General features: G+C 58.2%; 1 protein-coding gene across 1 annotated transcript; it reads left to right on the top strand.

Annotated features, from left to right (window-relative positions):
• Positions 1-12,164: 12,164 nt before the first annotated feature.
• On the top strand, positions 12,165-21,636 carry F12 (coagulation factor XII). Its single transcript, XM_054038251.1, has 14 exons — positions 12,165-12,262; positions 13,490-13,529; positions 13,888-13,990; positions 14,369-14,439; positions 15,315-15,422; positions 15,920-16,051; positions 16,885-16,989; positions 17,272-17,446; positions 17,613-17,713; positions 17,790-18,054; positions 18,164-18,300; positions 18,710-18,853; positions 20,777-20,925; positions 21,410-21,636. Exons 1-14 carry the CDS (start codon positions 12,206-12,208, stop codon positions 21,563-21,565), a joined length of 1,743 nt encoding a protein of 580 aa, XP_053894226.1. The 5' UTR covers positions 12,165-12,205; the 3' UTR covers positions 21,566-21,636.
• Positions 21,637-24,667: the final 3,031 nt, after the last annotated feature.

Raw genomic sequence — 24,667 nt, 5'->3', positions numbered from 1 at the left:
CAAACAAACCAATTCCCATGAATCCTCTCCTGGCATCCATTCATTTTGCTGGTGTCATTTTCAAAGTGCGCTCATGACAGTCATTAGTAGGAGCCGGTTGATGCACATGTGTTTGGAGTTGCACCAGCTCTGCAGTTTCACGGGGCTGTTGATACCGCGGCACTACAGCTACTGGAGGAGAAGCAGGAGGATGAAATCAAGAGTTTGCTTCTGCAGAGCATTTACCTGGAGCAGCTTTGTTCGGTGATGCCCCTGTTCTGGGCTCTGCCAACTAGCAATGCCTGGTGGGACAAAACTTCACTGTTCACTGTCTGCAGAACTTCAGGATGATAAAGGTCCGTTTCCTAGAAATCTGACCAGCACTAACTCTGGCGCTACGGCGTGAGAACATGAACAGGAGAGTTCCCCTCAGTGTAGTGAAGGTGCTGCCATCACCATCTGAAAGCTTCCTGCGCCCAATTAGCTACTTCCTCTCATATGCAGACATCACAGCTCGATGTCCAGTGTTTTGTAAACACACAATGGCTTTTGTATCGAGGGAATCTAGGCATGGTAGATGGCCCTCCAGAGGTCAGTGTGGCAGGTTGGACCCCCCTTCTGGGATGCCACCTGATGTACTGGGATTTCACTGAGCCTGCCTGCTCCACTAGCCTGGGCTCCCTTTCCCTGTTTTGCTGAATCAAGCTCTCCCGCCTCTGGCAGCACACACAGGTGTCACAGAGTGTGGGAGAGACAAGGCCCTGCACCCCCAGCTTCCTGCAATTCACCATGACTCTCAGCCAGCCAGTAAAGCAGAAGGTTTATTTAGACAACAGGAACACAGTCCAAGACAGGCCTTGCAGGTACAGACAATAGGACCCCCTCAGTTAGGTCCATCTTGGGGTCCCAGGGGCACCACAGCCCCATGCGGGGGCGGGCAGAGCTCCGTCTGGGCTCCCTCCACTGCCTCCAGTGTCTCTTACCCAGCCTCCTCCGGCTCCTCCCCCTGCCTTTGTCCAGTTTCCCGGGCAGAGGTGTCACCTGGCTCCAACCCCCTTCCTGGATTCTGACGTTACATGGTCAGGTATCTTCCCTCAAGGCCAGTCTCCCATCCCCCAATGCAGACCGTCCCAGCCAAACCCCTCTGCCACCTTCCCAGGCCAACACTCCCCACTCAGCATTCAAAGACCACATTAAGAACAGTCCCAGATCCTCAAAACAGGTAGGGACACACCAGCTGTAGACTCACACAGAGTCTGCTAGCAGCTCTCTATGAGAAGACTCAGCTAGGAAATCACCCAGCACTCAAGTGCAGCTCCCCTCTGGAAAGTACACCCAAAACAATATTGTCTTGCGCTGTAGAGAAATCTGTACAATGTACACACATAAATTCACCCCCTCCCTCAATGTGGAGGAAGGTATGCACAACTTCTCTTCCCACCCCCCCCATTATACATTGCACAGACTGGGTTTACTAATAAACAAAAACAAGTTTATTATATATAAAAGGCAGATTTTAAGTGATTATAAGGGATAGCAAACAGAACAGAGCAGATTACCAAGCAAATAAAACAAAACACACATACTAAGCTTAAGAACTTAAAGAGACTGGTTTCAAGAAGTAATTTTTCACCCAAAATGTTGTTTTAGGCAAGTTGAAGAGTTTCTGTAGCTTAGAGTTCCAGGTATTTGTACAGACTAGACTCCTGTCCAGGGCCGCCCAGAGGATTCAGGGGGCCTGGGGCAAAGCGGGGGAGCGGACATAAAAAAAGGCGCCACCCACTGCGGCGCTTGTACTCACCGGACGGTGCTCCGAGTCTGCGGCGGCTGCAGGTCCTTCACTCGCTCCGCGTCTTCAGCAGCACTGAAGGACCCATCGCCGATATGCCACTGAAAACCCGGAGCGACTGAAGGGCCCGCCGCCTAAAACCCGGAGCGCCGCCGGGTGAGTAAAAATTAAAAAGGCGCCTCTAGCCAGGGAAGGGATCCTCGACCAGAGCTCGCGGGGCCCGGGGCAAATTGCCCCACTTGCCTCCTCCTCTGGGTGGCCCTGCTCCTGTCTTAGTTTGGACTCAGCCCTTGCCTTTTCCTCAGCTCAGTTCCTCTGTCTCATCAGGTACTTGCAGCAGTCTTTCTTCTTGGGCAGGAAGGCAATGGAGAAGAGTCCTGTTTGCCTTACTCCCCAGCCTTACATAGAATTTACATAAGGCAGGAAGCCTTTGTTTCCAGTGGAAAAGTACCAGGAGTGTCCAAGGTGGTGTTTAGTACCAGGTGACAGGACCACCTGACCTAGTAGTGTCACAGCTACCTCCTAGGACCCCTCTCTGGAAGAAGAGAGATTAGTATCTTCACAGTCTTATTGTTTCTTCCTAATGGCCCATCAAGGCTGATGGCCGGTTGTCTGGTGGGTGTCTCCCAAATACACACACAGTTGTAATTGTTACATAGTCAATATTCCTAACTTCAGATACAGAAATGATACATGCATACAAATAGGATAATCACATTCGGTAAATCATCACCTTTCCAATGATACCTCACGTGACCCATCTTGCATAAAATACATCTGTTATGCCAGATTCGTATCGTACGCATATTTCCATACAGAAAATGGGGTGTAAGGTCACTTCGGGTCAGGCACTTTTCCACCATGAGTTATAGTCTGTGGCGCTGCCCCACACTCACGGCGTGGGGAGGAGACCAGGCCGAGCTGTCCATGGCTGTGGCAATTCTGGTTGAGCCAGAGAGTGGCCTGTTGAGCTTGATCCAGCATCTACCATCAAGTGGACAAGGAGGCAGGTGCAGCGATGGACTCCTGAATTGACACTGGTGCTTCCACTTTGTAGGGACTTGATTTTCGGCTCATTCGTGGCACTGACCATCCAAGCCTGGGAAAGGGCTGAGAGTGTGTGAGCAGCTGTACCAAAGGAGTGTCAAGAGATCAGCCTTGAAAGCCTGCCTGGACCACAAGACTGGATGCCTCTCCTGAATACAAGCAGCCCTTGGAGCGGGCACAGTGGGTTGTTCCCTGTCTGAGAATGGGGTGGAGATAGCCATAGAATTTGTAGCGCAATGGAGATGTAATCGTGTGCTTGGAGAGCAGTGACAGATGAAAAGAGACTTAACAGCTGGCAGAACTGTGTGCCAGCATATACAGACTGGAATTGGTGTATAGTTCAAACAGCCACTAACAATGCAAGGCACTAAATTCATCTTCTCTGTCTTGAATCAGATGAAATACCTGATCTTGGGTGCATCATCTCCTTCTGAATCCAGCTGGATCAACCATCTCATTAACCTGCATCAGGATTAATCCTTCCCTCAATTTATGGGTAAACAGACAGCAGATAAATCGGTCGGTAGCTCATTGGGTCTGTCAATGGTTTTCCTGGGTTGGGAACAGTTATGACCTTTGCTCTATGCCAGGCTTTTGGGATGCTGCAGTCCTGGGTATAACCAGCTTTTGGTGACAGGCCCCAAATGAGAGAGAAACTCATCGTGGATGTTATCTAGCACAGGAGCTTTGTTCGGCTGCAGTTGATGTATAACTAGGTCGAACTCTTGATCAGTGAAAGAAGCCATGAGGTTTGTGTCTACACTCGAAGCCTGCCATCTCTCATCAACCACCATGTTAACTGCATGGCTGAAAGCTTTGTCTTGATTAGGAGCTCTGCCATTGGCTAGCTGGGATGGGATGGAGTTTGCAAGTTGGGTATTCCCTCTTGCCCAGACTAGAATCTCTGCACAGTCTCTTAATTGTTTCCCAGGTGGTGCAGCTGGAATGTGTGAAATTCAATTTGGACATAGTTTCTATCCTGCACTCTTGCCTGGTTTGATCTAGAAGGTCTCTACTTTTGTCAAAAACCTCCCGTTGAGTCTTGGTGGATTTAAATGGTTGATATAGTTTGGTTGCAGCAACCGGTTGGGTGTTGGTAGATCAACTATCAGGGCTGTTGTCATGGAGGTTTGCGATGCTATGAGGAAGGTGCTATTGTGTTGGGTCAAAGCTTGACAATGCACAGGAAGCTATTGCTGGTTCCGCAAGGATAGGTTTCCCAAACTATCTGGGGCTACTGAGGGGACACATACCCCTATTCTTTTTCCCCCACACCAGGCCAAAGACAATTAACAGGAAGGGGTATTTTTCCATGGTGTTGTAATGTTGATCACCATGGAAGATTCACCTGTGTTAATGTGGAGTGTCTAGAAAGATCCATGATACCAGGATCTATAGAAACTTGGGCTTGCTTGCTGCATAGACCATTATGGACATTAGTGGAGTTATGATTCCTCCTGTCATTCTGGAAGACACAACTTACCCTTTGGTTCCTTGGCTCCTGAAGCCTTTTAATGGCTGCTTTGCCAAGAGAAAGTGGCTTAATTTTACCTAGAGTAGCTGCAGAATGACAGTGGCGTGTGCGTTTGAAGGCTGAAGGGAAGATGGTGCTGCGTCATGACAAGGCTGGATGTTTCTCCTTATGGGTCTCATGTGATAAGTGCCTTCTGTATTTTGCATAACATCTGAGATTCATAGATTCTAAGGCCAGAAGGGGCCATTGTGATCATCTAGTCGGAGCCCCTGCATAGCGCAGGCCACAGAACCTCCCCAAATAATTGCAGATCTTTTAGAAAAACATCCCATCTCCATTTGAAAATTGCCAGTTATGGAGAATCCACCACATCCCTTGCTAAATTGTTCCAATGGTTAATTCCTCTCACTGTTAAACATGTATATCTTATTTCCAGTCTGAATTTATCTAGCTTCCACTTCCCGCCATTGTGTTATCCCTTTCTCTGCTAGACTGAAGAGCCCATGATTAAATATTTGTTCCCCCTGTTGTTACTTATCGACTGCAATCAAGTCACCCTTTAACCTTCTCTTTGTTAGGCTAAATCCAGCAGAACCCCGTTTATCTGACCCTCCATGATCCAGCTCTCTGTGTGAACTGAGCAACCAGCACACACAGGCCCAGAAGCAGATCTCTTCTGTGGCCACTAGATGGCGCCGCAACCTCACCTTTTTCCTATTTTCTGGATTGTCCATTTTTTCGATGATCCGATCTGGCGCAATTAGATCAGATAAATGGGGCTCTGCTATAGACTGAGCTCCTTGAATCTATCATTACAAGACAGCTTTTCTAATCCTTGACCATTCTTGCAGCTCTTCACTAAATCTCTCCAATTTAGCCACATCCTTCTCAGATTGTAGACACCAGAACTGGGCACAGGGTTCCAGCCGTGGTCGCACCAGGGCCAAATCCAGAGGTAAAAACACCTCTCTGCTCCTACTCAAGATTCCCCTGTTTATGCACCCCAGGATCACATTAGCCCTTTTGGCCACAGCATGACACCAGGCGCTCCTGTTCAGCTGATTGGCCACCACTACCCCCAAATCTTTTTCAGAGTCGCTGCTTCCCCGGCTAGAGGCCCCCCCGCACCCAGTAAGTATGGCTGACGTTCTTTGCTCCTAGGAGTACACATTTACAAGTAGTCAAATTAAAATGCCTATTGTTTGATTGCACCCAACTTACCACATGGGCCATACCTCTCTGAATCAGTGACCTGTCCTCTTCGTTATCTACCACTCCCCCAGTTTGTGTGTCATCTGCAAACTTTATGCAACCCAGCTTTGCTGTGTGGCTGCAGCCCTCTCCCTTTTCTCCTCTGGGGTTTGGGCTCACCTATAAGAGTGCCTGGTGCCTCCACCCAAGGAAACCCACCCCAGTGCAGAGAACACAAAGGGCTTGTCCCTGGGGAAAATATCCAACACGCAATCTCATCCAGAGGTGTGTCAGTCAGAGCACAACAAACTAAAATAGCTATCCCAAGGCCCAGAGTAACAGAGCAGTAGCTGGGAACTCTGGGCAGGGGACAATGGGCAAAGGGATCAGGACAATAAGAGACAAAATGAACAATACATAAACTCTGCCCCTCCCAACATTTACAGCCAGTGCCCCCTCCTAGCCCCTGGCTGGGGAAACAGTGAGCTCGGGCTCTGAGGGATGGTGCAGCGCTGCAATTGGTCTGCTTAAAACAAAACCAAACTAAACAACCAGGGGTGTTCTTACAGAGTGTCCGCCCCGACGGTCAGACTGTCCTTGCGGCTCTGGGTTCCAATGGGCAGCTAGGCCATGGCCATAACTCGCTCCACAGCCTACTGGGTGTCTGCTCTCAACTGTGATGACACTAGGGTGACCAGATGTCCCTATTTTATAGGGACAGTCCCGATATTGGGGGCTTTTTCTTCTATAGGTGCCTATTAACCCTGACCCCCTATCCCGATTTTTCACACTTGCTGTCTGGTTACCCTAGACGACACTGTTCAAACTCCCACAGGGCTCAAAGTCTTCCCCTGATGGTATGGCTGATGTGATTAGGTCCTATGATGATGTCACTTGAATAGATATGTGGACAGGGCATCGGGCTTTTGATCTCACAGATCTTGGGAGACAGACCTATCCTCGCTTACAGACAGCCCCCCAACCTAAAGCAAATACTCACCAGCAACCACACATCACTGAACAAAACCACTGACCCAGGAACCTATCCTTGTAACAAAGCCCGATGCCAATTCTGTCCACATATCTATTCAAGTGACATCATCATAGGACCTAATCACATCAGCCATACCATCAGGGGCTCATTCACCTGCACATCTACCAATGTGATATATGCCATCATGTGCCAGCAATGCCCCTCTGCCATGTACATTGGCCAAACCGGACAGTCTCTCCGCAAAAGAATTAATGACACAAATCTGACATCAGGAATCATAATACTCAAAAAACAGTGGGAGAACACTTTAACCTGTCTGGTCAGTCAATGACAGACCTGTGGGTGGCTATCTTACAACAGAAAAACTTCAAAAACAGACTCCAATGAGAGACTGCTGAGCTGGAATTGATATGCAAACTAGATACAATCAATTTAGGATTGAATAAGGACTGGGAATGGCTGAGCCATTACAAACATTGACTCTATCTCCCCTTGTAAGTGTTCTCACACTTCTTATCAAACTGCCTGTACTGGGCTAGCTTGATTATCACTTCAAAAGTTTTTTTTCACTTACTTAATTGGCCTCTCAGAGTTGGTAAGACAACTCCCACCTGTTTATGCTCTCTGTATGTATGTATATATATCTCCTCAATATTTATTCCACTCTATATGCATCCGATGAAATGGGCTGTAGCCCACGAAAGCTTATGCTCTAATAAATTTGTTAGTCTCTAAGGTGCCACAAGTACTCCTGTTCTTTTTGCGGATACAGACTAACACGGCTGCTACTCTGAAACCTGGCTGTGACACTTCTCTCCTGTTCCACTCCGAACACAGCCCACACAGAGCACAAAACCAAACCCTTGTCTCTAAGGTCTGGCATATCTGATTCTGGTGGTGCTGCCAGCCAGTTCTAGCTCTGCTCTAGGCCTGAGGCCTCTGGGAAACGGAGTCCTGAGCCTCTGCCACTATTACCGCTGTCGTCCAGGGGCTCAGAGCACCCCTGCCAGAGTCGTTACATTGAACAGTGCTGATTTTATGGTTTCTTTCAGGTCGTTAATAAACATGTTCTATAGTGCAGGGCCAAGAACTGATCCCTGTGGACACTAGCACACACTTGCTCTATGCTGATGCCCCATTCACAATTACATTTTGAGACCTCGCAGCTAGACAGCTTTTAGTCCATTGACTGTGGGCCCGGTTAACGTAATATCTTTCCAGTTTTTAAATCAAATGTCATGTGATACCAAGTGAAATGCCTTGCAAATGTCCAAGTCTATTACATCAACTATTACCTTTATTAACCAAACTAGTAATCTAAAAAAAGATATTGAATTAGTTTGACAGCATCTATTTTCCATAAACCCACATTGATTGGGATTAATTATTCACCCTCCTTTAATTCTTTATTCATCCAGTCCTGGCTCAGCTGCTCCATTCTCTTGCCCAGGATCAATGTCAGGCTGACAGGCCTATAATTATGGAGGTGATACCATTTATCCTTTTTAAATATTGGCACAACATTCGCTTTCTTCCAGTCCTTTGGAACTTCCACGGTGGGGCTCCAAGACTTCTTGAAAATCAACATTAACAGTCCAGCCAGCTCCTCAGCCAGCTCTTTTAAAACTCTTGGATGCAAGTTCTCTGGACCTGCCAACTGAAAAATGTCAGGGATGCTGTTTAACATCCTCCTGAGATAATAATGGAATGGAAAGAATGTTATCATATGATATGACTACACCATCTGTTCCCCCCCCCCCCAATACTGAACAGAAATATTTATTGAACACTTCTGCCTTTTCTGCCTTATTATTGCTAATTGTACCATTTCCATCTAGTAACGGACTAATACCAGTGTTTGGATTCTTTTTGTTCCTAGTTTATTTTTTAAAATTCCTTCTTATTGTCCTTAACTCTGATGGCCATAGAGTTCTCCCTGTGTCCCTTTGCTTCCCTTATCATTTTGCTACAATTCCTGTCTTCCGAGTTATATTACTATCAACTTCTCTTTTTTTCCATTTGTTTTATATACATGTTTTTGCTTTTTATAGCAGCCGGCACTTCCCCACTAAACCAGATTGGTTTTTAACCAATATGGCCTTCTTCCTCAATTGTGGGATTGTGGCTTTTGGGGCACCTAATGAAGTGTTCTTAAACAACTGCCAATCGCCATTCACATTTTTCTGATTAAATTCTTCCTCCCGGCTGATTTGGCTCAGAAGCTCTGTGAAACTGGCCGTTTTAAAGCACAAAGTCTGTGTATATATAAATAAATAACGGATCTGGACTTTATTCTGTTTGCACATTATAAATGTGATCAAGTCCTGATCATGTGTAGCTAAGTTACCATTAATTTTTAGTTCTTTGATCAGTCCCTCTTTATCTGTCACAACAAGATCTAATATAGCAACCCCCCCACCCCTGCTCCCCATCCCCAACCCCCCGTTGGATGCAACACTTTTTCAGTCAGGAAATTGTCATCATGTTAGTCCTGGCAGAATGAAACCTCCAGCACGTGTCACTCAGATTGAAGTACTGATCCGGCAGCTTTTCCCCCCACACATTATAGTTAGTGCTTAAGGAGCCGCCCATCCTGTCCCTAGTGTGGTTCGGGGTCTGGAGCAGACACCACCCAATGCCCCAGTCTGTGCGTTATCTGTTAGACATTGAGCCACAAGCACTTCCTTTTCTTCTGCGTTACCAGTGGCAATGCCATTTTTGACAGAGTTCCCCTTCCTCCCTGTAGCAGGCCACGGACTCACCCGGGGCCGCCTCCTCCTGCTGCTTGCCTCAGGAATTAGCTCAATTCCAGCTCCCAGAGCACCCTCTGCTGGCCGGTGTCTCGCCTGCCTCAGGGCCCCATGTCCATCCCGGACCCTGGTGCCCTTTTTCTCAGGGTTCTGCCCCCCAGCAGTCTCCCCACACTCTGGGTCTCCCCTCCCAGGGGAACCCACAACCCTCTAAACCCACCTTGCCTCAGTGGCTACTGCCAGTCATCATCTAGCCCCTGTTCACTGGGGCAGACTGCGGTCTGTCATGGCCACTCATCACTGGCAAGGGGGTTGGACCTGCTGCCTCTGCCTATCCCTCTTCAGATCTTCCCTCTTTTTACCCTTCCCTTTTGCTATCAGTTGAACGCCCTCCTGCCTACTCCGGCCAGCCTGTCCTCAGCGATGATGGTCCCCTTCTACTGAGGTGGAGGCCAGCCACTCTGTACAGCCCCATAGAATGGGAACCAATGTTCCACCAAATCACATCCCTCCACCCTTTCCTAGCCAGAGACTCATTTCCAGACTCTTCTGCCTTCTGTCACCCTTTGCTCATGGGACAGGGAGTCTCAGAGAAGACTGCTTGGATATTCTTCTTCAGCATACTTCCAAGTTCTCTGTCTGCGAGAGATCCTGGGACACAGGGTCATTAGTGGAGACATGAACCGTCACCAGTGGATCCTTTCCCATCGATTTTGAAAGCCTGTCCAATCTTAGAGTGATGTCTCATATCTTGGCCTCAGGAAGGCAGTGCACCGTCCTGTTTTCAGCCTGTCCTCTTTCAGTTCTGAGGACTGAATCCCCAAGAAGGACGTTTGCAGAGCTCCTTGTGAGCAAGCTCGAGAACAAGGAGAGTGCGCGAGGATGGGTAGAGCAGCAGGTGGAGAGATTTTCTGAATGTCTGGAAAGGGCACCTCTGAAGAATGCCCCAAATGGTCAGGGAAACCTGGCCAGAGATGCATTGCGCTCCTCCTTTGAGGTCTGGAGGTCATGGTGGGCAATGAATGCGTTGTAACCATGGAACTGTGGCGGGGGGGGGGGGGGGGGGGGTTCTGACACAACCCCACACTCCAGGTGCCCCAAAACCTCTGACTGCCAGAAGCTGGTACTGGACAACATGGGATGGATCACTCCAAAATGCCCTGCTCTTGTTCATTCCCTCTGAAGCATCTGGTCCTGGCCGCTGTCAGCAGACAGGATACTGGGCTAGATGGCCCATTGGTCTGACCCTGTGTCAGAGGATCGGTGCTATGGCCTCAGCTTAACAGTCTCTAGGAGAAACCCCTTCTGTGAGCCAGACCCGCTAAGGTAAGTCACCCAGCTTCATCACCTCCTTGAGTGGACCTCTGGGCCTGCAGCCCCCCTGCTCCACCCCGTGAGCTCCTGGCAGCGAGTTCCACTGAGACAGACCCTGCTAGAGACTGGTCCACACGCGTCCACAAGATTTTCAGTGACATTCACACAGCATTGTCAGACCAGCAGGGGTTAGCAACCAACTGGTGCAGAGCACAGGCAGCCTTGGGTAGCCCAGAGGAATGAAGGGTAAAGCATTGTCCATTCTGGCCAGCCCAGAGCCCAGCCAAGCTGCACTGAACCCCTCAGTTCAAGCTCCATCTCTCTGTCTGTCTGACCTGTGCCCTGACTGCTTCCTGTAGCCCACGCTTCACCTCCTCGTGCCCCCAGTCCTTCGTTCTGGGCTGGGGGGATGCCGTTCATCCCCATGCTGAGAAGTGGGGCAGGACACATCCCTCTGGGGCCTTGGTTGCTAGGTGTCAGAGTCCAGGCCATTGGATCTGCCATTGTCTTCTCAGATGCTCCCCTGACTAAGGCCCATTCACACTTGTGTCTTAGCCTGTCCTGAAAGCAAACAGACCCCGCCCCTCCACTGGGTCAACTGAGGTATGCACTGGCTCCATAGAGATATTACAAAAGCTTCCCACTTGGTCACATCCAGTATGGCCATCTTATCTCCGTATGCAATGTGATCCTCCTCCCCACACCCGCCTCGCCACCTGTCCCCCTTCCCGACTCACCCCTGTGCAAGCCAGCACAGCTCGCAGGGCAGCTCACCCCACCCCTCGCTGGGCAGTTCCCCCAGCGCTGCGGGTGCTGCAGCGTCAGGCGCATCCATCCAGGAGTCAGATTGCTGCCCCCCACCTCTGAGCACTCTGCTCCATCCCTCCCTGGCTGCCGGCTTGCCCCCGGCACTGCTCCACAGGGGCCTCTGGCCTCGGGTCCGAAGCCCCATCGCCACATGGACCAGCCGGCATCCTTCCAGCAGGCTGAGAGACGTATTTCTTTCTAATAATACAAATGAAATCCAGGGTCTGTTCTGGATTGTACTTTCCGGCAAAGCATCAATGTATTAATTACTTTTAATCCAACCGGCCCCTGGAGTCTGCTTCTATGGCTGCATATTCCAGCTGGGCAAAAGCAGGAGCCAGGCAGATGCGGGCCCTGGCCAGGGCAGGGCAATGCCCCTTCCCCACACCACAGCCCTAGCACCCCGACAGCAGAACTCCGGTCTCAGCTGCCAAGGGGCATCTCCCAGGAGCTGCTGGCCCCAGGGCGAGGGGAACGCCGGCCTGGCCCTGCCAATTGCCTTGCAGCCCCTCGCTGTTCTGGTGGGGCGAGTCCTTGTTTGGCTGCAGGGCAGTGGGCAAAGGCGGGTCACAGTCCCCCAGGCCCAGCACTCTCATTTTACAGGTGGGGAAACTGAGGAAGCAAAAGGGGAAGGGACTGGTGCAGAGCACTGGGGGCAATGGGATTGTGGCTAAAAGGACTTCCTGGCTCTCAGGCCCCTGCTGTCACCCTGGAGCACACCCAGACACAGCCCCCACCATCCCTGCCCCCCCAGCAGCCCTGGTTAAATCCCACCCCAAAGACCTTTGCCTTGGGGTGGATCGATTGGGGACTGTTTGCTCTGCCTGGGAGCGGGCGCAGTCCCTGCCCTGCACAGCGCCATGATGTCCCTGCTGCTGCTGCTGGTTCTGCTGCTCAGCCCGGGGGCAACCGTCCCGGTAAGTTCCCCCCCCCCGAGTATCAAGCAATTCACTCTGGCTTCAACCCTCCCTCGTGCCCAGCCCCCTCCGACCGTGACCCCCAGTCCCTCCCTGCCCCATGCACCCTTAATCCCCAAAGTGCCCCACCGGCCCCTGGCTAGCCCTGACTCACAGTGCCCAGGCCAGGCCTGTGCCCCGGAGAGCTGAGTGTAGGGCTAGGAGCCAGGCACAGGTTCTAGTCCCCACGTCGCCCCAGACTCACTGGGGCCTGGGGCAATTCACATCAACTCTGGGTAGCACATTGAGTGTGTGAGCCCACGTGACCCTCCCTTCCCCCGCTAAGTGTGAGCCCACGTGACCCTCCCCCGCTAAATGTGTGACCATGGGACCCTCCCCTCCCCCACTAAGTGTGAGCCCACGTGACCCTCCTCTCCCCCACTAAGTGTGAGCCCACGGGAACCTCCCCTCCCCTGCACAATGTGAGATCACATGACCCTCCGCTCCCCTGCTAAGTGTGAGCCCACGTGACCCTCCTCTCCCCCACTAAGTGTGAGCCCACGGGAACCTCCCCTCCTCCACTAAATGTGAGCCCACGTGACCCTCCCCTCCCCCGCTAAGTGTGAGCCCATGTGACACTGCCCCCTGGCTAAGTGTGGGCCCATGGGACCCTTCCCCCCTAAGCCCATGTGACCCTCCCCTCCCCTGCTAAGTGTGAGCCCATGGGAACCTCCCCTTCCCCTCTGAGCCAAGGCACTGCCCTACATAATGCGCCCCCAGCCATGGCAGGAGGCTGCTCTCCTGGGCCTGCCCTTCCCAGCACAGATGCACCCCAGAGCCTGCCGCCCACTTAAGCTCTCCCTGCTGGGCCCCCCCAGGGCTGTCCCCGCATGCCGACCCTGGCTTCCTTCCTTCTCAGCACCCACACCTGTGAGACTGGGGGCCCCGGGGCGACCCTGCACTACGGATGCTCTCACCTGGCTCCAGCTGGAGAGGGACAGTCCCTGCAGCCGCTGGCCCTGGGTCCTGCTCTCAACTCCTCTCTGGCCAGGGACGGCCCCTGCTTCGCCCCGGAAGGGGGGCATGAGGCCCCCAGAGGGGAAGGGCTGAACGGCCTCAAAGCCAGGCATGTGCTAGGCCCTGTCCCCAGGGGCACACAGGACAGGGACCCCCATGGCTGTCCCCCTGCGGCCAAGGCGGGGCCAGCGTGGGGTTCGCTGCACATGCTCACTGGGTTCTGTCCCGCAGGACCGGCATGCCAAGCCCCCGCCGAGGAGGAAGGGCCAGGGTGAGTGTCTGTCATGGGAGAGAGCAGCTCCATGGGGCCGGGGGTCCTGGATGGCAGAGCACGTGCCTGCTGCTGCCTGGGCCTGCCGGCACGGGGGGCACCCTGCTTGGGCTAGAGGGGCTGGTCACTGGCACGAGCCCAGCTCTCAGCCCGGCTGAGCAGCACATGGCCACAGAGACAGTCCCTGGGAGCAGTTCCCCCGGGGTAGGGGCTGGGAACTGGTGTCCGCTAGATGAGATGGGGGCAGGGGGAGACTGTCCATCCCTCCCTCCTGCCAGGGGTGGGGGAGAGAAGGGGCCTGAAGCCCCCCAGGAAGGGACTGTTTCAGGGCAGCTCCCCTTCTGCCTTTGCCTTGCAGTGACGGCAGCAGCCAGTGGGGAGCCCTGCCACTTCCCCTTCCGCTACAAGCGCAAGATGCAATATTCCTGCCTCCGGGGCGGCCCGCATGGCCACCGGTCCTGGTAAGAGCCTTGTGCCCCAAACACCAAGGAAGGGCCCTCCTTCGGCCCCCGTCTGCGGAGAGGGTGGCAGCCCGACAGAGCGCTCTCAGGCAGAGATGAGGGGGCAGGCAGGACGGCTGCCCTCTCCATGCCCACGACCAGCCCCATGCGGGAGACGCAGGGAGAGCAGAGCCCTCTGGGGAGCCGGGATTCACCCCCTTGGGGTAGGGCTTCGGCCCCAGGGCGAGGGCACAGCGTCTGGCGCCACCACAGGCCCTTTGGGCAGCACGTTCCACGCAATGCCCAGGGACCGGGCCAAGCACCCGTGACTGCCCCCTCGCCCCCCTGGTCTCCGGGGCCGCACCATCGCTCCCCCCTCACTGTCACCTCCTGCGGCAGGTGCGCCACCACCGAGAACTACGACCGGGACCACAAGTGGACTCTCTGTGAGGAGGACAAGAGAGTGACAGGTGTGGTGGCCAATGGGAATCCAAGTGACACCTGCGGGGGGGGAGGGGATAAGATTTCCCTGCTCCAGCCCCACATGCGGGGGGTCTGCACCCCATGTCCCACTGCCCTTCGCTAACCCACCCAGGGCCAGCCTTAGGGAAAATGGCATCCTGGGTGAACTTGTATTTTGGCCCCTGCCCCATGTGGGCATGATGCCCCCCACTGTGCCCTGGGCCCCAATGGGCATGATATGTCCCTGGCCCCCAGGGGTGCCCCACCCCCCTGGACTCCAAACCCCTGCGCCCATGTGGGGAAAGTGACCTGGATGCACAGACGGAGCTGTTGGCACTGCTGCTCGCTCCGCCCCGAACGCTGCCCCTCCGCCCCGCGCACCCCTCTAGGGTGACGTCAGGGCTCCCTGCAGCCGGTCCTTGTCCCTGCCGGCTGCGCAAGGGCAGGGCAGAGAGCAGCAGCTCCTGATGCCACAGCACAGCCCAGGTGGGGAAAGTGAACTGGATGCCCAGAGCGTTTGGTATTGCTCCTGCCCACCCCCAGCCCCCTGGGGGGGCCGTCACCGCTCACACACATACCCCCCCCATGTTCCTGGGCACTCCCCCCACGCGCGCTCCCCTGCCAGCTGGGAGCAGTTTCTGTCTTTACTCTAATAGCGCGCACCTCTGCGGTGCTGCACCGCGCCCCTTTGCCTATGGTGCCCCTGGGCGGTCACCTGGAGTCGCCCAACCCTAAGGCAGCCCTGGACTCACAACAGGCTCCACCAGCCCCTCCCAGGTGCTCATCCAGGCCACAGGGCTAGGTCCCGGCAGGGCCTGGCGATCCTGGCGCCGCTGCCCCCCAGCCTAGAGCCTTCGCCCCTGACTCCGCTCTCTGTCTGCAGATCCCTGCAAGCCGAACCCCTGTGAGAACGGGGGTGCCTGCAAGAGCAGCCAGGATGGCTACCGCTGTGTCTGCCCTGCCCGCTTCCATGGCAGGCACTGCCAGAAAGGTGACTGGGCCCAGCACCCACCCCACCCTCTTGGGCCACACAGCCCCAGTAGGGAGCAAAGGAGTGGGGCCCTCCCTGCCTGCCCCTGCTGCCCCCGCATTGCCCTGGGACCCTGCCCCTGGACTGCCAGCCACTGGCTGTGTCAGACTGGGGGATGACACACTCACCTCCAAGGGAGGACTGCTCCAGAACCACCTCGCCAGGGGCAGCCGCTTGCACCAGGACCCAGCTCGGGGAGAGAGCCCCCCACAGATCAGAGCCACCCACGCACAGCCCCACTACTGAGCCCAGCTGGCTTCATGATGTCGCTCACACCCCACCCCGCCCGGCCGGGCCAGCAGCAGCCCCTGGGAATAGGCACTGGGTTCGCAGCGGGCAGGGACTCGACTGGCCGCAGCTGGGGCATGGGCAGATACCGAGGTGGGATCGGGCTCTGTCTGGGCTGAGGGAAGGGGGACCCAGGCTCATTCCCTACTGGCCCCACTCGGCTTTTGCAGAGAGCTGTTTTGAAGAGCGGCTGCTGGTGTATTTCCTTGAGGGAGAGAAGTGGCCGAGGTACCGGCCCCCCGGCGTGGAGGAGTGCCACTGTGCCGCCGGGAAGACTGTCTGCCGGCCAGCCCATGGCACGGGTGAGAGTGGAGGGCAGAGAGCACTATTCCACAGTGGGAGGGTCCACCCTGTGACCAACTGGGACTGTTCTTAATGTTTCCTCTGAATACTGTGTGGCTGCCTCAGTTTCCCCTATGCATTTCTTAAGTCTCTAGGGGGTGAGATTGTTGCAGAGCAAAGGGCCAGTGCACATAAATGGCCGACACTCTATCTCCTGGCAACTAATGGCCAGGGCCCTTCCCCCCTGCAAGGTGATAGCTAACGGTGCTGGAAACTAAAGGAATCAGGTAACCTCCTGGCCCGGGAAAGGAACAAAGCAGAGGAGGAGGGGCTGGAGGGGGAGTCAGTTTGGAGCTGGCTGGGGAAATGGAGGGGAGCCCAGACGGGGCTTGGGCTTCCCAACGGGGCTGTGGTGTCCCTGGGGCCCCCAAGATGGGCCTAACTACGGGGCATCTTGTCTGTGCCTGCAAGACTTGTCTTGGACTGTGTTCCTGTCGTCTAAATAAACCTTCTGCTTTACTGGCTGGCTGAGAGTCATGGTGAGGTGGAGGAAGCTGGGGATGCAGGGCCTGGTCTCCCCCACACTCCATGACACACCCCAAAGGAGGCTGGGGCTACCCCGCAGAGGGCAGGGCCTGGGCAGACAGAGGGGCCGAACGGGGGCTGGGGGCAAGGGCAGGCAGGGCAGCGGGAGGTGCTGGACTGGGCAGTGGTGATGCGCTGCTTGCTCAGGGGCGGCTGAGCTCAGCTGGGCACCGTATGCCGGACTGGCCCCAAACAGCTGGTCAGTGCCAGCCCCCTGGCAGCAGCTGGCCCCATGGAGGCAGCCCTGACACCTGTCTCTGCTCTGCAGCTTGTCCCACAAACCCCTGTCTGAACGGAGGGCACTGCATGGAAGTGAAGCGGGAGTGGGTCTGCAGCTGCCAGAGCGGCTACGTTGGGCCGTTCTGTGACATAGGTACTGCCACCCAGGGCAGGGACGCGGGGCTGGGCCTAGAACAGTACTACACGGGCTGGGTCAGGATCCCTGGGCCCCCAGAGGGACTGGGCCTGGTCGAGGTCACGGAGCTGGGATCAGAGCTCTGGGCATCCAGCCTCCCAGAGCCCACGGGGGAGCAGGGCAGCCCGGAGCAGAGCTGGAGGTGCCCATGTGCTCTGGGTGGCCCAAGGGCTGGGGCCTGAGGGGTTGCAGGGAGGGAGCCGTGGAGAGACATCCAGTGACTGGCTCTTTACTCACCAGACCGGAGGCAGGCCTGTTACACCGGGAGCGGGCTCCTGTATAGGGGCATGGCCCACACCACCCTCTCGGGGGCACAGTGCCTGCCCTGGGACTCTGACCTGCTGTCCCACGAGTTCTCCACCCGCTCCTTGCGCGACGCACTCAGCCTGGGCTTGGGCGGCCACACCTTCTGCAGGTGAGCAACGGGCCCCAGCCCCAGAGAGGGGAGCTGGCAGGCAGGAGATGCGAGACACCAGGGCAAGGGCTGGGTGAGTTGGGGCAGGGTGCTGAGAGCTGGGGGTTGGGCTCCTGGCTGCCCTGTGCTGGAGCCCGTTGACAGAGTGAGGAGTTCTCCATTGCAGGAACCCCGATAACGACAGCCGGCCCTGGTGCTACACGCTGAGGGAGGAGCAGCTCAGTTGGGAGTTCTGCAGCGTCCCCCCATGCGAGCTGCACACAGCGGGTAGGCCCCGAGGAGCTCTCAGAGGGCAGGTGGGAGGGGGTAGCGGAGCCTCGCATGACCGGCTCTCTCCCCACAGGTGCTGTGGACACAGCGGAACCAGGGGGCCGGCCGGAGGCCAAGCCCACGACCACAAGCCCCAGCAACAGCTCTGCTCAGACTCAGAGCTGTGGGCAGCGGTACAAGAAGAGCCTGTCCCTGCGGAGCCGGGTTGTTGGTGGCATGCTGGCACTGCCCGGCTCCCATCCCTACCTGGCAGCCCTCTCCCTGGGGGAGCACTTCTGCGGGGGGACCCTCATTGCCTCCTGCTGGGTGCTGACAGCTGCGCACTGTCTGCGGCACAGGCAAGTCACCGAGCACGGACAGGCGGGGCAGGGCACACCGGGGAGGGAGCAGGGCTGTGGTGGGCGGCCAGCGGCACTTTCCTAGCTGATGACTGGTCACATTCTGCAGGCCGAGCGTCTCCCACATCTCTGTCAGGCTGGGGCAGACCCACTATAACAGGAGCACACAGGGCTCCGCCGAGCTCCGTGTGCAGGACTACGTGCTCCATGAGAACTACTCCCAAGCCACCCAGAGCCACGACATCGGTGAGCGCCCATCCCCCCTCCCAGAGCCACGACACTGGGGAGAGCCCATCCCCCACAGCACCCCTCTCCTCCCCCAGAGCCACAACACTGGGGAGAGCCCATCCCCCGCAGCACCCATCCCCCCACCCAGAGCCATGACACCAGGGAGAGCCCATCCCCCACAGCACCCATCCCCCCCACCAAAGCCACAACACCAGGGAGAGCCCATCCCCCGCAGCACCCATCCCCCCTCCCAGAGCCACAACACTGGGGAGAGCCCATCCCCCACAGCACCCATCCCCCCCCCAGAGTCACTACATTGTGAGTGCCCACCTCTCCCGGTCCCACTGCCCCAGTCCTGCCCCCCTGGTTGCCTGTAGTGAGGATGGGCCCAGACCCTCACTCACCGGCTGCTTCCCTGGTGTCCCAGCGTTGGTGCATTTGAAGGCAAATGCCACAGGCCGCTGTGCTGAGTTCTCCCACTCCATCTCGCCCGCCTGCCTGCCCAGCGCCTTGGAGCCTCTCAATGCCAGCAGGCCCTGCGAGCTCGCCGGCTGGGGGCACCTGTACGAAGGTGAGTGGGGGCCCAGCTGGGATGGATTAACCTTTTGTGGGCCGGCACCAGACATATTTGTGGGCCCCCATGGAGGCAATGGAGCATGGGGGGGGTCGGTCCCTGGAGCGAGGGGCCGGCCAGGGGCAATGAGGCATGGCATGGTGGAGGCAGCCCAGCCCAGGGCACGGGCACTGTACACAAACTGGCAGTTGCCAGACACACACTGGGCCATCCAGCCCTGTGCTGCCAGCCTGCCCCTTCTCCTCAGGGGTGGGCCCAGCCCGTGCCACACAGCCCCCGACTTCCCATGCCCAGCGTCCCCCAGAACTGCTATGCCCAGCAGCCCCCCCACAGACCCTCCATCACAAATGCAGACTGGCCTGCACACACACCCCCGCCCAATACCCCTCCACAGCCCCACCACTACTGCCCAATGCACTTCCCCACAGCCCACCACAACTACACAGCACCCCACTGCCCAGCATCCCAACACACAGACCTCCCCCACTGCCCCTCAAGAGACCTCATAGTGCCTTGCACCCAAAACACACAAACTTCCCCCACTGCCTCACAGCCCAGCACCCCCCCACAAATCCCCAGAGACCCACTCCCTCACACCCTGCCCCCCGGCCACACTCACCAGCCCTGCTGGGAGATGATGGCGTCTGCCAGGCTGAGCTGACAGCGCGGCCGGGGCCGGTCCAGTGCCAGGGCGGGGAATCGCTCTGGTCCGATTAGCCAGGCCAGGGTCTGTCCCCGTCCCAGGCTGGCTCCCTCAAGGCCCACTTGCCTGGAGGTAGGGTGAGCGTACATCCCCTTTTGGCCAGGACAGTCCCCTTTTTAAGCTCTGTCCCCCCTGTCCTGACTTTTTTGACAAAAACAGGCATTTGTCCTGTTTGCTCATCAGAGCAAATGGACAAATGCCCAGTTTACCTAGGGTGACCAGACAGCAAGTGTGAAAAATCAGGACGGGGGTGGGGGGGTAATAGGTGCCTATGTAAGACAGAGCCCCAAATATCGGGCCTGTCCCTATAAAGTCAGGACATCTGGTCACCCTAAGTTTACAAAAAAAGTTGGGTGCGCCCCCCTAGCGGGGAGTGAAGGAATGTGTGTGCGGGGGTGGCGACATGAGGTGTCAGGCAGTGAAGCTTGGGGGGCTCAGCCCCAGCCCCAGGCAGAATGGAGCTTGGGGGGGTTGAGGGCTAGCCCTTGGCCGCAGCATGGGGAGCTGGGGGGAGGGGTCAGTCCCAGCCCCTGGCCACGGCATGCAGAGCTCAGGGAAGAGAGGAGGGGTCAGCCCCCGGCGGTGCAGAGCTGGAGAGTCGGGTCAGTAGCACGAGCCAGGCAGCACCGGGCTCCAGCTCTCTCAGCCCCAGCTGTGGCCAGGGGGCAGAGAGGAGCCCGTAGCTGGCCTGTGACCCAGCAGGGGTGAGCAGGGGACAGTGGCCGGGGGTGGAGAAGAGCTGATGGGGCCTGGGAGCAAAGCACAAGCAGAGTGGGCTGGGCTTGGCTGGAGCCCCTTCGGGGGCTGGGCCCCGCGCCACCCAGTACTGCAGGCCTGCCCCACCTGCTCTGCCGGGAAAAGTGTGGGGCTTTCCCACGCTCCGCCCACACACCAAGCTCCACCCACATGGCCCCACCCACTCGGAGCAGATGCTCCCTACTGGCCATGCTGGCCCACTGGCTTCGGAATAAGCCCAGCGCTGCGCTGAGCGCTCTCTCCATCAGGCTGCCTGACACGGTCACATCTTCCCCGAGGGCGGGCGCTTCCTCACTGGTTACACGGACACTGCGTTTGCCCCCGCAAACCCAAAGCCTCCTAACCACTGCCAGCCCAAGAGGGGCCGGGCGCATCCCTGGCACCAGCTGGGGTGTCCCTGTGCCAGGTGTCTGGGCCCGGGCTGCGTGGCACAGCAGGGTCCCCTCTCTTCTCCCGGGCAGGGGCTGAGGAGCTCTCTGAGTCCCTGCAGGAAGCTGTGCTCCCCGTTATCCCTCACGAGCAGTGCCGTTCCCCCGAGCTGCACGGGGCCAGGATCACCGCAGACATGCTGTGTGCCGGCTACCTGGAGGGGGGCACCGACGCCTGCCAGGTGAGACAGCTGGGCACGAGGTGCCGGGGGCGGGTCAGCTCCAATCTGGCTGCAGTTCAGGAAGGAACAGCCTCTCCAGCAGCCCCTTTGTGAGCTGAGACCCCACTTTGCCACGCTACCCTGGGCACCCCCATGAGCCAGACCACACTCTGCACCTGATTCACACAAGTGGGCCTTGCTCTCCGGCTCCCTGCCGGTGGCTGGTGCTGGCTCATCCCTGGGTAATCCATCCCAAAGGGGAGAGACAGGGGCTGATTTCTCAAGGGCACTGATGTGTCCTCTCTCTCCCTGCTATTCCCACCTTAAAGCCAGCAGGGGCTCCCGACCGCCGCGCCCACCCCCAGTGCCATTAGCCCCCTTCGACTGCACTGCAGGGTTCCCCAATGCCATGGTGCCCATAGGGAGGGGCCAGCCCCAGGCCTGCCAGCTGCTCTGAGTGATGGAGCGGGGCCTGCCTCCTCTGACCAGTCCCCTCGTGCTACAGGGAGACTCTGGTGGGCCGTTGGTGTGTGAGGAGCAGGGCCGGGCCACGCTGCGCGGGATCGTCAGCTGGGGTGTGGGATGCGGAGAGCAGGACAAGCCCGGCGTCTACACCAACGTGGCCCGCTACCTCGCCTGGATACAGGGCCACACGGGCTAGTGGGGCCCAGAGCAGGATCTGCCCCCCATGCCTGCCCAATAAACCCCCCACCTGGGGCCTGTCACACCCTCGCTTCGCCTCTGCGTCTCTGGGGGAGCATCCCATCAGCTGCCCCGGTGCCAGAGCCTGATGACGACTCGCTCCCTGCTCAGGGCCCGGGCCCTGGAGCAGCTCATGCTGGGAGCTGGAGCTCAGGGGGGGACTGAGCAGCCTGAGGGAGCCACCCCTGCCCTTCCAGAGCAGCAGGGGCTGCGGGACCAACAGATGTTGGTCTTCACCCTGGGGGGCTGCCAGGCCCATCGGGGCAGGATGCTCTCGGGGAGCGGAAGGGGGAGGCGCTGGGCACGTGGGTGCAAAGTTCCCCAAGCTCCAGCCAGGATCGAGACTCGGCCCCTCCACGCTCGTCCAGCCTGGGAGGTCTCTGGCCCAGCCCTGCGCCCTTGGGGGGGTTCTGTGCCCCACCCAGCACCACCACCCTGGCTGCTGTGGGGCTGGCTGCACCTGGCCAGGAGGGCAGCGTGGGGGGACGCTGGAGGCTGTGGAGGAAGCTGATCCTGCTCCCCGTGGGACGAGGGATTGTTCCCTGGCGCCGAGCCCACCCTGCCGCACCACAGAGCCTGGGAGCCGGAGCGGCCGGGAGCTTGGAGCTGGGCCTGGTTCCATGGGATCCAAACTCTCAGGCGCCCGCAGCTGTTTTTAGCCAGGGGAAGGTTTGATGCTCAGGGATTTTCTATTTTGAGGCACGAAGCAGAAGAAGCTGGATGGTGACTGACCCCTGCATGTCTGAGCTGAGCGGCCTGGCCCAGCCCCGATGGCAGCCCAGCCCCCACTGGCCTGGCCTGGCCCCGAGTGCAGCCCAGCCCCCAACCTGCCTGGCCTAGCCCGGCCCCAATCACAGCCCAGCCCCACACCGGCCCGGTCCAGCCCAGATCACAGACCAGCCCCCAACCTGCCCAGCCCGGATCGCAGACCAGCCCCCAACTAGCCCGGCCCAGCCCCCAACTGGCCTGGCCCTGATCGCAGTCCAGCCCCCAACTGGCCTGGCCCAGCCCTGATCGCAGTCCAGCCCCACACCGGCCCGGTCCAGCCCAGATCACAGACCAGCCCCCAACCTGCCCAGCCCGGATCGCAGACCAGCCCCCAACTAGCCCGGCCCAGCCCCCAACTGGCCTGGCCCGGCCCTGATCACAGCACAGCCCTCAACCTGCCCGGCCCAGCCCCGATCGCAGCCCAGCCCCCAACCTGCCTGGCCCAGCCCCAATCACAGCCCAGCCCCATACAGGCCCGGTCCAGCCCAGATCACAGACCAGCCCCCAACTAGCCCGGCCCAGCCCCCAACTGGCCTGGCCCTGATCACAGCCCAGCCCTCAACTTGCCCGGCCTGGCCCCGATTGCAGCCCAGCCCCCCACTGGCCTGGCCTGGCCCCGATGGCAGCCCAGCCCCCAACTGGCCTGGCCTGGCCCTGATTGCAGCCCAGCCCCCAACCTGCCTGGCCTGGCCCCAATCACAGCCCAGCCCCATACAGGCCCGGTCCAGCCCGATCACAGACCAGCCCCCAACCTGGATCACAGCCCAGCCCCCAACTAGCCCGGCCCAGCTCCCAGCCGGCCTGGCCCTGATCACAGCCCAGCCCTCAACCTGCCCGGCCCAGCCCCGATCGCAGCCCAGCCCTCAACTAGCCCGGCCCAGCTCCCAGCCGGCCTGGCCCTGATCACAGCCCAGCCCCCAACTGGCCCGGCCTGGCCCCAATCGCAGCCCAGCCCCCAACTGGCCCGGCCTGGCCCCAATCGCAGCCCAGCCCTACCGGCCCAGTCCAGCTCAGATCACAGCCCAGCCCCTAACTGGCCCAGCCCGGCCCAGCCCCGCTCCCAACCTGCCCGACTCGGCCCCAGTCACAGCCCAGCTTCAATCCCAGCCATGGGTTCAGCCCTGGCCTGCACAGTGTAGCTTTAGTGCAGACCCAGTCCTGGCCCAGTTCCAGACCCGGGGGTAGGAAATGGGGCTTGGCATGTGGGAGGTGGGGGCAGGGAAGTCCTACAGAGCAATCTCCTGAGCAAACCTTGCACTGTCACATGCTGCCCCCAGCGGTCACAGCCCTTGGCCCCGCTCCCCTGGCCTGCCTGGGCTGACCCCACCCTGCACCCTACCCCTGCTGCCTCGGGCACTGGCACCTGCTCAGAGCCTTTCCCTTTGGGATGTTTACAGAACACAGGTTTCAGCTCTTGCCAGAACCCCTCCAGAGAGGGGACTTGGGGACATGGTTATCTGCCCCCCCCCCACACACACACACTTTGGGGAAGCAGAACTCCCCAGGAAGCTACCCTGCTGAGCTATGGGAAACAGCCCAGGCGGGCGAGCCATGGAGCCAGAGTGGCTGGCCCCTATCCACTTGGGGGCTGGGGAGGGGGTCACCTGGCCTTCTGCTGCTCAGAGATGGGGGAGGGGGGGTGTCCCAGCCGCATGCTGCTATTTAGGGTCTCAGGAGAGCCCCAGGTGCTTTGTTGTTCCACAGGCCCCAGCAGTGGCACTGTCACCCCAGCTCAGCTCCCTCTCTGGAGGCACTTGTGGTGTGGGCCAGTGAGAACAGCCATTAACATTAGAGGGCAAGAGCCAGCTGCTAACTCTGTGGGCAGGTTCCCCCTCCCTGCCAGCTGCAGGGGTCTGGCACCTTCGTCTGCAGCAGCTGGCACTGGTCTCTGTCAGTGACAGGACCCGGGACCGGGCGTTCCTGTGTCCCCCTGGAACAGCCCGCAGGAATCCCTAGGGCCCCCTCCTGCTCCTGTGGGAGGGGCTGGCCAGGGCGGGCTCAGACCTGGCTCCAACCTGCCGAGCTAATTGCCCCAGACTGGAGGGGCTGGACACGCCAGAGCCCAAGAGCCAGACGGTGGAGTCCCGGCCCGGCCCAGCAGCCGGACGCAGGGGCCTGGCCCAGGACCCAGAAACGGAGCCCCAGCCCAGCCCAAGAGCCAGATGGCGGCGTCCCGGCCCAGCCCAGGAGCCGGACGCAGGGGCCTGGCCTAGCAGCCGGATGCAGGGGCCTGGCCCAGCAGCCGGACGCTGGGGCCCGGCCCTGCCCAAGAGCCAGACACTGGGGCCTGGCC

The sequence above is a fragment of the Malaclemys terrapin genome, chromosome 8 (genome assembly GCF_027887155.1).
Source record: "Malaclemys terrapin pileata isolate rMalTer1 chromosome 8, rMalTer1.hap1, whole genome shotgun sequence".
Lineage (NCBI taxonomy): Eukaryota > Metazoa > Chordata > Testudines > Emydidae > Malaclemys > Malaclemys terrapin.
Note: the sequence above shows the minus strand (reverse complement) of the source record. Positions and strands in the feature narration are given on the sequence as shown.

Bases quoted from the DNA above. Each gene is read 5' to 3' on its own strand.
- F12 (XM_054038251.1), top strand. From the start codon at position 12,206: ATGATGTCCCTGCTGCTGCTGCTGGTTCTGCTGCTCAGCCCGGGGGCA. The intron at 18,055-18,163 runs GCAAGTCACCGA...CACATTCTGCAG, and splicing joins GCGCACTGTCTGCGGCACAG to GCCGAGCGTCTCCCACATCT. The intron at 20,926-21,409 runs GTGAGACAGCTG...CTCGTGCTACAG, and splicing joins GGGGCACCGACGCCTGCCAG to GGAGACTCTGGTGGGCCGTT.